The sequence below is a fragment of the Oncorhynchus mykiss genome, chromosome 5 (genome assembly GCF_057628025.1).
Source record: "Oncorhynchus mykiss isolate SJ-2025 chromosome 5, ASM5762802v1, whole genome shotgun sequence".
Taxonomy (NCBI): domain Eukaryota; kingdom Metazoa; phylum Chordata; class Actinopteri; order Salmoniformes; family Salmonidae; genus Oncorhynchus; species Oncorhynchus mykiss.
In genome coordinates, this window is record NC_143026.1 from 40,639,289 (window position 1) to 40,653,721 (window position 14,433).

At 42.1% G+C, this 14,433-nt stretch overlaps 1 protein-coding gene across 1 annotated transcript; it reads left to right on the forward strand.

Moving 5' to 3' along the window:
* The first annotated feature begins 519 nt into the window (after window positions 1-519).
* On the forward strand, window positions 520-7,538 carry LOC110523806 (dual specificity protein phosphatase 4). Its single transcript, XM_021602838.3, has 4 exons — window positions 520-1,384; window positions 2,220-2,353; window positions 3,044-3,263; window positions 5,155-7,538. Exons 1-4 carry the CDS (start codon window positions 997-999, stop codon window positions 5,535-5,537), a joined length of 1,125 nt encoding a protein of 374 aa, XP_021458513.1. The 5' UTR covers window positions 520-996; the 3' UTR covers window positions 5,538-7,538.
* Window positions 7,539-14,433: the final 6,895 nt, after the last annotated feature.

Here is a 14,433-nt window from a genome sequence, read left to right on the forward strand (position 1 = left end):
TATAACCATCTGAAGAGCCCCCCCCTTCACAGTGGAAGTGAGGGATAGCCTACTGATGAGGTGTGAATGTTCTAGAAGACATCTGCCATGGACCAGAACAGTGAAACTACTGATTGCTTGAAACTGAGAAAATCTGCATACCCTGCTTTCAACACTCTGATCCTGTTGCTAAAAACAAGTTTGGGCAAATATCATTGGTCATATCCTGCAGGATCCTGTAACGGCTGTGTGAGCAAACAAGAGAGGTATCCTGGCCCTCTGGCACCCAGTTGAGAGAAAGGGATTGGGGGAGGGAAAGCATCGTCTGTACCAGAGGAGGCTGGTGAGGGGAGCTATAGGAGGACAGGCCCATTGTAATGGCTGGAATGGAATCAATGGAATGGTATCAAACATGTGGAAACTCTGTTCTGTTAATTCCATTCCAGCCATTACAATGAGCACATCCTCGTATAGCTCCTCCCACCAGCCTGTACTGGTTGGTACCCTATCTACAAAGGTATATTACTTAGAATCTAAATCAAGAATGGCAACGGCATATAACACATTCATAACATTTGACCAATTTCTCTTCATATGAAGGAATATAAAATAATAAATGATTAAATAGCCTAGGCATGGTAGCCTATATATAATTACAGAAGATTTTGACTATCGTGGGAAAAGAAGTAGACTACTGCATTTTGCATTCATTCAGCAGAGAGTCAACACAATTTTCGAGGTTTGGCAGCGGTAATTTCATCTTCTGTCGGCTTTGATTGTTGACTTTTCATGAATGAAGAGAAAGGAGAGAATGGTTAATGAATGGTGCTAGCGGGTGACGTCACCTCCAGCGTGACGCCACCACCCATTCATAAAACGGATAGAGGTGACTGCTCGTGATAGTAATGCTCTCAGAAGAATAACAGCACAACATTGCGCAGGAGCTGCTCAGGATTAACGCACATCCAGCACTCTCTTCGTGTTCTTCAACACGAAAAACACGTTTTTTTCTTCATTATGGGGGAAAATATGGTTATCATGGATGAACTTTGCGAAATGGATTGCAACGTTTTGAAAAGGTTGTTGAAGGACGACAGTGCGAAATGTCTGGTGCTGGACTGCAGATCATTCCTGGCGTTTAGCGCTGGACACATTCGGAGTGCAGTGAATATCCGCTGTAACACAATCGTGAGAAGGCGAGCAAAGGGCTCCGTGAGTTTAGACCAGATTCTATCCGGTGACGAAGAGGTCAAAGCCCGGCTGAAATCAGGACTGTACTCCGCTGTGATCCTCTACGACGAGAGGACGCCCGACATAGACACGGTTAAAGACGATAGCACAATCACTCTGGTGCTCAATGCATTATACAGAGACACGTTTGGAACTGAAATATATCTACTCAAAGGTAAAATGATCACAATGCACTTAAGGTTATCAGAATTTAAAAACATGCCCAAATGCTGACTTTGTTTACAAATATAAATAACAACAATTAAATATCACATCTGTCTCATTATATCTGACAAGTGTGTTATTACCATGTTATCATATTGTCTCAATCAGTTTAAAATGGTAGGGTACATGTACTGCCGTTTTGTATTACTGCACAATTCAACCCACAATGGGCATTAGGCTCTAACAATGATGTAATGCGTAGAGAGCCACATCTGGGTGCACGAGGATGTGCCGCAGTGAGTATCTTGTGATCCTCAACAATTGGTTCATCGTCAAGATTTCGCATAACATTTTTATTTGATAATAGTTATTATTGTAAATGGCTCATTATCGCAATGTCATTATCCAAAATAGATTTAAATGACGCACACGCATTGAAGCGTGAAGTGTTGGCAGAAAATCACACGAGAGTATTTCTCAATAAATTATTGGAAGTTAATGGGGAAATGCAAAAACATTTAATCTATTCGAGTATTTAATAGGTTTTCAAATGTAATTAAGGCCTTAACCGTTAGGCATAGGCCTACCCAAATTATAAATGACATTATAAGAAATTGAAATTCAAATTATGATTGTGTTCTATAATGTTTTATGTAATTATTCAGAAATATTTTATTTGGTTGTTATTGAAAAAATGTATGATCTGTAGCCCTATCAAGCTAGGTAGGCCTAATTTGTAAATTATACAGTCGTTTTTTAACGCACACGGTGCGCTATTTTGTTGTGTTGAGAGTGTGGCCTGTGATTGGAATATCCCGATGTCTAACGGTAATCTCTTTTCACAGGGGGCTATGACACATTTTTCACGGAGTATCCCGAGTTCTGTTTGAAGACCAAAACGTTATCTTCGTTCTCTACGCAGTCCAGTTTGGACTCCTGTTCTTCCTGTGGAACTCCACAGACGTTGCACCATGACCAGGTAAAGAAGGTGCCATTGAGTGAAATACTAGGGGACTCGTCAATTTTGTCCATCCACTGGTTTCCGGGCTCGATAAGAGCACCAGTTATGCTTCCGTTTTTTCTCTCCCTCTCCCTCTCCGGCCTGTGTGACGAACAGTGACCCGGCCGACCTTCCCTATGCACATTTGTTTCACATAGCCCTTATCGATCATTTCTGCCGTTTGAAGCGGGACCATATCAGCAATGACATAACAGTTTTACATAGCCCTTATCGATCATTTCTGCCGTTTGAAGCGGGACCATATCAGCAATGACATAACAGTTTTACATAGCCCTTATCGATCATTTCTGCCGTTTGAAGCGGGCTCATATCAGCAATGACATAACAGGGCCCAAATCAATAAGCTGTCCGGAGATAAATAACTTGCTGGAGTTCAAATCATTGCCATTGGTGATTGGCCAAGATTTTATATGACCACATGTCAGACCCTATTACTGCTACCTTTGTATTAAAATCATTCACAATGTAAATTGTATTTATCAGAACCTTTTAATTTATTGTTAATAGCAAATTGTTAATAGGCCCCTTCTCCAGTCCTATTTATTGTGTTAATTTGTGATGTTTGAAAGAGACATTCTGACTGTAAAATATCCTCTATTCTCTCTTGGCCCTGTATTAATGCCCACTTTTGTCTTCTCTATGCTCCAGGCTGGTCCAGTGGAGATTCTTCCCTTCCTGTACCTTGGCAGTGCCTTCCATGCCTCCAAAAAGGACATGCTGGACGGCATGGGCATCTCAGCCTTGCTCAACGTGTCCTCTAACTGTCCCAACCACTTCGAGGGGGTCTACCAGTACAAGTGCATTCCTGTGGAGGACAACCATAAAGAGGACATCAGCTCCTGGTTTATAGAAGCCATTGAGTTTATCGGTAAGTTTCAATCTCTTAGAAGAATACATGGGACCTGTCCCGAATGACACCCTGTTCCCTATAGTGCACTTCTTTTGGCCCGAGACAAGGTAGTGCACTATAAAGGGAATAAGGTGCCATTTGGGACACAGACTAATGCCGCTTAATCATCATCATCATGAGCAGAAGGAGAATTACATGGTCCATGATGGTCCCTGTAGGACCCAGCTGCCGCATAGCCCAGTAGAATGTTAATTTGGTCATGTGATTGAAGGTTGTCTTCTTGCAGGGACGAGATTGTTACTTTAATTGATGGCTCTTCAGGAACATGTTGTACAGATGGCTCCTTTGGTAATTAATGCTAGTGTAGTGTATGAGTAATGGTTGGCAGTATCTTTCAAACCTGGGTGACGTAATGCATTTGACAGAACATTTTCATTTCATGCTAGGTAATAGCCTATCTGACGGGAGAGCATTTTAGAATAAATAATTGGTAATAAATAGAGAGTAAATCATGTGCTCATGCAGAATCTCAGTGTGTGTGTTGCCCATGCTCAAAATGCTTTGTTGATATGGGCGACGGAGGAAGAGGAGTGCTGAGCTATAGTTATTGCGGTACTCCAATGGTTAGGGATTACCATGAGGGAGGATAGGAGGGCGTAGCTCCTAGAGGTTCCATCTTGGTAGAATACACACACACACACACACATGAAAGCCTCTGCACTGTTCTGTGGAGAACCCAGTAGGCTTGAAGGTGTGTGTGTGTGTGTATAAGCGTGTATGGACTTGAATGCGTCAGAGCTAGCTGCTTAGGGAGTCTGACTCATCCACTGTTCTTGGGTGCGCCGCCTCGTTAGTTGGAGTTACCTGTGTGTGTGTGTGTACGCCAGAGAACACGACTGCACTTGTATAGAAGTGAATACTACATTTCTATGTTTTAATGAGTATTTATGAAATTCTATCTATGTGGAAATATGTGTGTATTACTACTCAAAATGGCCTCCCTGTGATGAGGGCATATCCCCTGTTGCTGCTATTTCTCATGGTGAGAAATGTTTATGTATGGAAAGGGCTGCTGTAGGTGTCTGGATGCAGGATATACTGGAAACTGTATATAAAATAAAGGAAACACCAACATAGTGTCTTAATAGGGCGTTGGGTCAACACGAGCCACCAGAACGGCTTCAATGCACCGTGGCATATATTCTACAAGTGTCTGGAACTCTATTGGAGGGATGTGACACCATTCTTCCACAATAAATTCCATCATTTGGTGTTTTTTTGATGGCGATGGAAAAACGCTGTATCAGGCAGCGCTCCAGAATCTCCCATAAGTGTTCACTTGGGTTGAGATCTGGAGACTGACACGCACATGCAAGCGTCCACACCCTAAACCCCTAACCCTAATTGTAAACCCTAACCCCTAAGCTTAAAATAGCCTTTTTCCTTTGAAACCCTCTTTCAAAGTCACCCATATCTGTTCTTCTAGCCATTGTAGCCAAAATAATGGGCAATTGGGCATTTTTATACGTGACCCTAAGCATGATGGGATGTTTTAATTGCTTAATTAACTCAGGAACCACACCTGTTTGGAAGCACCTGCTTTCAATATATTTTGAATACCTCATTTACTCAAGTGTTTCCTTTATTTTGACTGTTACCTGTACATTTGCATGTCTTTTCTCTTGGGTGCAGAGTGTTGCTGTTTGTGTTTTATAGTGCTACAGATTAATATATTGCTTATGAGACACTGAGGTGTAAGAGGCTGGTGTCTGCTTTTGTGGGGGGTCTCTATCATCAAAGCTTATGGACCATGGCAACAGATCATCCTGAGCACTATGTATTACCTATCATGTACATATTAATATCCTGGAGTCAGTTCTGAACCCCCTATCTCTTTGTCTTTCTTCAGACTCTGTGAAAGACTCTAACGGGCGTGTGCTGGTGCACTGCCAGGCGGGCATCTCTCGCTCTGCCACCATCTGCCTGGCATACCTGATGAAGAAGAAGCGTGTTCGCCTGGACGAAGCCTTTGAGTTCGTCAAGCAGCGCCGCAGTATCATCTCCCCTAATTTCAGCTTCATGGGTCAGCTGCTGCAGTTTGAGTCCCAGGTGCTGGCTACGTCATGTGCGGTGGAGGCCGCCAGCCCCTCGGCAGCCAGCCTGGGCCCCAAGTCTTCCTCCACCCCCACCTCACCCTTCATATTCAGCTTCCCCGTCTCCGTGGTAGCACATGGCCAGCCCAGCAGCCTGGCCTACCTGCACAGTCCAATCACAACCTCGCCCAGCTGCTGATGCCCTGCCCCCACAGACAGACATCAACACTGAACTGACCCAGGGGGCTCCTGTCAGCCCCATTTCTCTCACTATCCAGGGCAGGGAGAGAGAGAGAGAGTTTCTCTTCTCCTAACTTGGTGTAAGCTGAAAGGTCCATTGACAATGAAAAACTGAGGGTGCCTATGCTGCTGCCTGACTCAAAAAACTGTATAGAATATGACACACACACACTCATTCATCACTATTTGGTGAACATTAAATAAGCTTTTTCTGAAAACAGGCTCAAGGAGATATGCAGTTCCTGTGGTTTAGTGCGAAGGACGTGGCGGCAGACTTCTAAGTTGCAGTCCGTCTCTTTCATTTCCTGTGGAGTTTTCCAAAGCCTCTCCAGTCCTGCTGAGAGGGGTGAATGGCCATGAGCAGAGATGCAGAGAAAAGGAAAGAGCAAAGAGGGGAGGAGGGGGAAAGAGAGAGAAAGAGAGAGAAAGTGCGCTCAGTCATTTAGTCGCTTCCTGACGGAGAGCAGGAGGCCCTTCAGTTGTGACAGGTGCTCTACTAACGTCCTGTCCGGCTTCCTGTCCTCGACATCCCCATCCTATCTCCCATGTGCCCCCCTCCTCTCCTGGAGCAGGACTGCTGATGAATGAGAGAATAAAAGCGTCCCCCATGTGGAGGTGGAGAGGCCGTTGAGATAAAGAGACAAGCTTTCTGAGACGGTGCCAAATGAACGCCTGAGCCTCTGCTACATAGCCCCTGCTAATAGGCTCGGTCGGATGGACAGATAGGCTTTTGAGGAGAAAGTTTGTTTTTTTCTGTTTGTTGGTCAGTGCCTTGTTCAGAAAAGGTATAGGATGTTTTTTCCGGTGCTTTGGATGTGCTCAAGTGCCCCAGCGCCTTTCCTTTTCAAACAGACTGAGGCAGATAAGCTGGGAAATCACTAAACAACAACGTTTCAAGTCAACACTGCAATGCAGACAATGTAATCCCATCCGTTCCTCTCCCCCAAGTAGAGCAATAATCCGTTTCTCTCTTTTCCCAGTTGCCACCAAAGCACTACATTGTGTTGTGTATTTCTGATCATGTTTTTTAGCTTCATATGTATATTCACTCATCGATACAGACCAGATATTTCAGAAGTGTTTTTTTTGCCTTACCAATAATTATTTGTATAATTCTCAAGATAAGAATGTGTTGTTTTTCATCCTTTCATCCATATTGTCTGTTACATAGGTACTATTTCTGTCCAGACAATAGATGTTGATTGGTCTAATGCTTGTTGAAAGACGGAGGCTTAATTGGGAACTGACCTATGAACCTGACTTGTCTTTTTTGTCTTGTCACTGTCACTCCACCAATGTCTAGTAGATCCAGTCTACTTTCTAATTGGGATGATTTCCCAGCTACGCACAAACACCCCTAAGAAACAGACACTGGGATATCAGACATCACTGGGAAAAGATAAGGTAGAAAACTGCTTGTGTGTGCTGCCACTGGTCTGACTCCTGAGAAATGGTTCATTGTTTTCCTTTTCATGTTAAACAGACAGTTCTCTGAGCGTTTGAGACAAAATATTGCCTGGAAGCATTGGCCTAGGTGACGATCAGAGCCAGGAGCAAAGGCTTCTGGGGAAACCGGATTTAATTCCCTCCTCTTTTTTGAAGAATGTTGGCACCTTTTATAGAGCACTTTTAAGTGATGCAATACTGTATTATTTAATTGGTTTGCACATTATTGTTATACCAGGTGGTAACTGATTACTTTTCATACACTCATTATGTTGTTTTCTTCTTGAGCAAGGGTATGTAAATGATATGAAGATGAGAGGCGCTCCCTGGTCCAAAATCATTGAATAATGCAATACTTTTTACCTGTGTCAAGTGAAATGCTGTCGTCTCCTTATGGCAGTATCATTCATCAATTTAACATTTTTTAAAAACTTTTTTGGTTCAATTGTAAATGCTTTATTTATTTCTAAAATTCCATTGTTAAATACAACATTGTTCTTAAAAAAAAAAGAATCTCTGTGTCTTATTTGCACGAAACATCACACATGGTGTCTGGGAGGACTATATAGTGGTGGTATTTTTCATATTCATGAACACTTTATTACACAAACACCTTGGCCATAAACAGGCAGATGACTCATATTCAAATACAACCTTTAATGTAAACATTTTTGGTAGTTCTAATCACCAGATCATAATTGCAAGCACAGGTAATGTATCAAAATAATCAAAGGCATCTTACCAATCACCTCACAAGGAAAAGGCTGGTGTTTAGATGTAGCCAGCATTAGACTATGCAGCAATTTTTGCCGCAAAACTTGGATTGTGATGGTCTGTTTATAACCGGTGTTGGTCCTGTCTCAAGATCTGCACAAACTTCAGTGCATTGACCAGAATAGGGTTCGAGGAGCTGTGTTGCGTTTCCCAACATTAATGTAGGGTTATAACACCCCCTAGTGGGTGATCTTAATACTTCACATCCTCTTAAACCTCTCCATAGAAATCAAATGACATTTTATTTGTCACATGCTTCGTAAACAACAGGTGTAAACAGTGAAATAATTACTTGCAGAGAGAGAGAAAAAATAATGACACGAGGAATAAATACACAATGAGTAACGATAACTTGGCTATATACATGGGTACTAGTACTGAGTCGATGTGCAAGGGTACAACGTATTTGAGGTAGATTATGCACATGGTTGATTTTGCAAATAAGGGCATGTTAAATGTTTTTGAAAAGAAAACCTCTTGAAACTGCTTTTTATCTATCAGAATATCTTCACTCTGTCTGGAAACAAGATCTAATAGTGGTAGAGAACATACTATTTAACAATATAACAATTTTGATCAGTTATCAAATACCTGAGGAGAAATGTCATTACCACCAAGTCAGAAAATGGGATATTTTAGTTGAAAATGAAATTACAGTTTTTTTTGTGTTTTTTTTTACTATTTGGAAGTTTTCTTAATTATATGTATTCCTCATTGTCAAGTTTAAATGCCCATATATGCCTTGGTGATACTCAGAAACATGTTTACCACACCAATATCTTACTATTTTACATTATGTTAGGAATTATCTTAAGAACAAACATATAAGGTTCACATATGGGAAAAATCATCAATATCAATTGTAAGTTAATACACCGTTTCCTCAAAAAGATGTGCCGTGATGGTAATGAACTAGGGTTGTGGTAATGACAGAGTGTGGTGGAAAGGATATTTTATATAAAACTGATGAAAAATAACATTAAACAGTTTAATGTCACAGTTGTACATGTTCAACTTGATTGAAGACATAGAACACACCATTCAAAACCTCAAAAAACAAAGGTTACATGCCTCATGAACTTAAAGCATATTTTAGAACAATTTTGGGATTCAATGCATTAGGCAGAAATACATGTACAAGGTTGGAAACACTGTTTGACATTGAACAAATGACTGTTCACTGGCTGCAGTCTATTAATTCAGACTCGTGAGACAGGTGTGGGCTCACTCAAGATTAGGTTTTGCCCTTAATGCACTCTATTGCTTAACGAGAGAGCAATTTTTCTCCCAGACTGCACCATCAAGCATTATATGTCATTTTGTCACTGGATGAGGCTCAGGGACAAGCCTAAGCACATTCTCTGGTTGGTCCTCTCTCATTGGTCAAAATAATCAGTTGGCTCCCACACAACTCTTCGTCTTGACTAGAGTGCTACTCTCTGCATCAACATCTTGTATAATACCAGGGTAAAGGTCTTCATCATATTTCATAACACACCACTTTCCAATCAGTCTCTCCTGTATGTCTGCAATGGGCTGTATTGCGCTAGAAGATGGCTGTGATACTGTGCAGGTGGAAGTGGAAGGTTGTGCTTTGTCTGCTTCTGTTGGTTGAAATATCACGGTCTGTCCGCCAAAACAATCACATAGACGTGGAGACATTTGAGGGTCAGGTAGGTGTGGTGGTGTGTTCCTTGCCAGGTATGACTCCATAACCTCTTTTCTGGATAGTTCATCTGCTGTTTCTTTGGTTCATTTCCCATTTCCTCCTTTTTTTGCTTTTTCTCACTGGGAGAGTTGTGATATGGATTTCAGTTTACTGCTTTATTTTCTCTTGAGGTGTCTTTCTTTTTTGTTTCTTAAGATACTCCTGGTATGTTTGATTTTGTTTATATATAGTATGTCCTTGTCCTTTCCTTGGTTGATTTAGGGGGTATCTTATAGAAAAAATAAAAATAATTACTGTCAGTAATAACCATAGTAAGTTACATTACATAGACATCAAAATCACTCAATTATCCTAGCATTATACAAAATGTAATGGTCTTATTTAGAAAATAAGTGTTCAATTTAAACTTAAACATGATCCTATACAGTACCAGTCAAAAGTTTGGACACACCTACTCATTCAAGGGTTTATCTTTATTTAGACTATTTTCTACAATGTAGAATAATAGTGAAGACATCAAAACTATGAAATAACACATGGAATCATGTAGTAACCAAAAAAGTGTTAAACAAATCAAAACATATTTTAAATGTAATATTCTACCACCCTTAGACTGATGACAGCTTTGCATTTTTACGATATTTGGTCATAAATAGCAGGGATTCTAGCATGCTAACTCCAGCTGAACAGCTAGCATACAATGTATCCTAAATGCACATAATTAAAACATAATTTCAAAAATCTAACATCATTTCATGAAATTAGATTCAATTTGGTAATGACGTACAAAATTATCTTCTCAAGTCATATTTACCTTTCTTTTTATATCCTTTCCGGCATCAACATTTGAATCTCCCTCCGAGACATCAATGTGCTCCACGGTCACTATTTATAACCATGGAAACCAAGTAAACAAACTTAAGAAAAATATTATCATTATGTAATCAAATCAAATCGGTCACATACACATGGTTAGCAGATGTTAATGCGAGTATTGCAATTTTTTAAATTTATTTTACTAGGCAAGTCAGTTAAGAACAAATTCTTATTTTCATTGAAAATAAGATTTGATGCTGTTCAGGGGCAGAACGACAGATTAGTACCTTGTCAGCTCGGGGGTTTGAACTTGCAACCTTCCGGTTACTAGTCCAACGCTCTAACCACTAGGCTACCCTGCTTGTGCTTGTAGTAACTAATGGCCTTGAGATAGAAGGTGTTTTTGCAGTCACTCGGTCCCAGCTTTGATGCACCTGTACTGACCTCGCCTTCTGGATGATAGCGGGGTGAACAGGCAGTGGCTCGGGTGGTTGTTGTCCTTGATGATCGAAGAGCCCTCACTGCTGCTCGATCATCCTATTTTTCCTACTTAATTGAGGAAAATAAGAACAATCCGAAATTTATTTTTGATACTGTCGCAAAGCTAACTAAAAAGCAGTATTCCCCAAGTGAGGAGGACGTTCACTTCAGCAGTAATAAATTCATGAACTTCTTTGAGGAAAAGATCATGATCATTAGAAAGCAAATTACAGACTCCTCTTTAAATCTGCGTATTCCTTCAAAGCTCAGTTGTCCTGAGTCTGCACAACTCTGCCAGGACCTAGGATCAAGAGAGACACTCAAGTGTTTTAGTACTATATCTCTTGACACAATGATGAAAATAATCATGGCCTCTAAACCTTCAAGCTGCATACTGGACCCTATTCCAACTAAACTACTGAAAGAGCTGCTTCCTGTGCTTGGCCCTCCTATGTTGAACATAATAAACGGCTCTCTGTCCACCAGATGTTTACCAAACTCACTAAAAGTTGTAGTAATAAAGCCTCTCTTGAAAAAGCCAAACCTTGACCCAGAAAATATAAAAAACTCGGCCTATATCGAATCTTCCATTCATCTCAAACATTTTAGAAAAAGCTGTTGCGCAGCAACTCACTGCCTTCCTGAAGAAAAACAATGTATACGAAATGCTTCAGTCTGGTTTTAGACCCCATCATAGCACTGAGACTGCACTTGTGAAGGTGGTAAATTACCTTTTAATGGCATCAGACCGAGGCTCTACATCTGCCCTCGTGCTCCTAGACCTTAGTGCTGCTTTTGATATCATCGATCCCCACATTCTTCTGGAGAGATCGGAAACCCAAATTGGTCTACACAGACAAGTTCTGGCCTGGTTTAGATCTTATCTGTCAGAAAGATATCAGTTTGTCTCTGTGAATGGTTTGTCCTCTGACAAATCAACTGTACATTTCAATGTTCCTCAAGGTTCCGTTTTAGGACCACTATTGATTTCACTATATATTTTACCTCTTGGGGATGTCATTCGAAAACATAATGTTAACTTTCACTGCTATGCGGATGACACACAGCTGTACATTTCAATGAAATTTCAATGAAAATTGCCCTCGCTAGAAGCGTGTGTTTCAGACATAAGGAAGTGGATGGCTGCAAACTTTCTACTTTTGAACTCGGACAAAACAGAGATGCTTGTTCTAGATCCCAAGAAACAAAGAGATCTTCTGTTGAATCTGACAATTAATCTGTATGGTTGTACAGTCGTCTCAAATAAAACTGTGAAGGACCTCGGCGTTACTCTGGACCCTGATCTCAAGATCACAGGGGTGGCCTGTGAGCATATCCCCTGATCTCATATCAAGACTGTTTCAAGGACAGCTTTTTTCCATCTACGTAACATTGCAAAAATCAGAAACCTTCTGTCCAAAAATGATGCAGAAAAATTAATCCATGCTTTTTTACTTTAGGTTAGAATACTGCAATGCTCTACTTTCCGGCTACTCGGATAAAGCACTAAATAAACTTCAGTTAGTGCTAAATACGGCTGCTAGAATCCTGACAAGAACCAAAAAATGTGATCATATTACTCCAGTGCTAGCCTCCCTACACTGGCTTCCTGTTAAGGCAAGGGCTGATTTCAAGGTTTTACTGCTAACCTACAGAGCATTACATGGGCTTGCTCCTACCTATCCTTCTGATTTGGTCCTGCAGTACATACTTACACGTACGCTACGGTCACAAGACGCAGGCCTCCTAATTGTCCCTAGAATTTCTAAGCAAACAGCTGGAGGCAGGGCTTTCTCCTATAGAGCTCCTTTTTTATGTAATGGTCTGCCTACCCATGTGAGAGACTCAGGCTCGGTCTCAACCTTTAAGTCTTTACTGAAGACTCATCTCTTCAGTGGGTCGTGTGATTGAGTATAGTCTGGCCCAGGAGTGTGAAGGTGAACGGAAAGGCTCTGGGGCAACAAACCGCCCTTGCTGTCTCTGCCTGGACGGTTCCCTTCTCTCCACTGGGATTCTCTGCCTCTAACCCTATTACAGGGGCTGAGTCACTGGCTTATTGGTGCTCTTTCATGCCGTCCCTAGGAGGGGTGCGTCACTTGAGTGGGTTGAGTCACTGACATGATCTTCCTGTCTGGGTTGGCGCCCCCCCTTGGGTTGTGCCGTGGCGGAGATCTTTGTGGGCTATACTCGGCCTTCTCTCAGGATGGTAAGTTGGTGGTTGAAGATATCCCTCTAGTGGTGTGGGGGCTGTGCTTTGGCAAAGTGGGTGAGGTTATATCCTTCCTGTTTGGCCCTGTCCGGGGGTATCCTCGGATGGGGTCACAGTGTCTCCTGACCCCTCCTGTCTCAGCCTCCAGTATTTATGCTGCAGTAGTTCATGTGTCGGACAGCTAGGGTCAGTTTGTTATATCTGGAGAACTTCTCCTGTCTTATCCGGTGTCCTGTGTGAATTTAAGTATTTCTCTTTCTCTCTTTCTTTCTCTCCCTTGGATGACCATGCCTCAGGACTACCTGGCATGATGACTCCTTGCTGTCCCCAGTCCACCTGGCTGTGCTGCTGCTCCAGTTTAAACTGTTCTGCCTGCGGCTATGGAATCCTGACCTGTTCACCGGATGTGCTACCTGTCCCAGACCTGCTGTTTTCAACTCTCTAGAGACAGCAGGAGGGGTGGAGATACTCTTAATGATCGGCTATGAAAAGCCAACTGACATTTACTCCTGAGGTGCTGACTTGCTGCACCCTCGACAACTACTGTGATTATTATTATTTGATCATGCTGGCAGTTGCAATTCCAGGCGGTGATACAACAGGATGCTCTCAATTGTGCATCTGTAAAGGTTTGTGAGGGTTTAAGGTGCCTCCTGTTGCACCTTCTTCACCACACAGTCTGTGTGGGTGGACCATTTCAGATTGTCAGTGATGTGTACGCGAGGAACTTGGAAGCTTTCAACCTTCTCAACTGCGGTCTCGTCGATGTGGATAGGGGGGTGCTCCCTCTGCTGTTTCCTGAAGTTCACAATTATCTCCTTTGTTTTGTTGATGTTGAGTGAAAGGTTATTTTCCTGGCACCACACTCCCAGAGCCCTCACCTCCTCCCTGTAGGCTCTCGTCATTGTTGGTAATCAAGCCTACTACTGTTGTCTGCAAACTTGATGATTGAGTTGGAGGAGTGATTGGCCACACAGTCATGGGTGAACAGGGAGTACAGGAGGGAGCTGAGCACGCACCCTTGTGGGGCCCCAGTGTTGAGGATCAGCGATGTGGAGGTGTTGTTTCCTACCTTCACCACCTGGGGGTGGCCTGTGAGCATATCCCCTCCATATATGTATAGGCCTATACACTATGCATAATAAACACATCATCATACAAGCTCTAGGTCCATCCACATCATCTAGCAGAGAATACAATTTAGCTCTGTGTGACAAACAGGAGGATAGATTGCTTGGTTTGACCGACTGATTTCTAATGGGCCTTCTGAATGAGAGGATTGATTAAACATCCGTCTTTTCCTGCATGGGATCGCTGAGGTAATGGTCAACTCTGTCCTCACACCTATTCATCTCCCCCACTTTGCAGGAAATCAATTACCCTCTACAGGAATGCAAAGCATGGACAATACCGTTTCAGTGTCTAGTGAATTTTACCCTCTCCAGGAATGCATAGCATGGA

Bases quoted from the DNA above. Each gene is read 5' to 3' on its own strand.
- LOC110523806 (XM_021602838.3), top strand. From the start codon at position 997: ATGGGGGAAAATATGGTTATCATGGATGAACTTTGCGAAATGGATTGC. The intron at 1,385-2,219 runs GTAAAATGATCA...CTCTTTTCACAG, and splicing joins TGAAATATATCTACTCAAAG to GGGGCTATGACACATTTTTC. The intron at 2,354-3,043 runs GTAAAGAAGGTG...TCTATGCTCCAG, and splicing joins AGACGTTGCACCATGACCAG to GCTGGTCCAGTGGAGATTCT.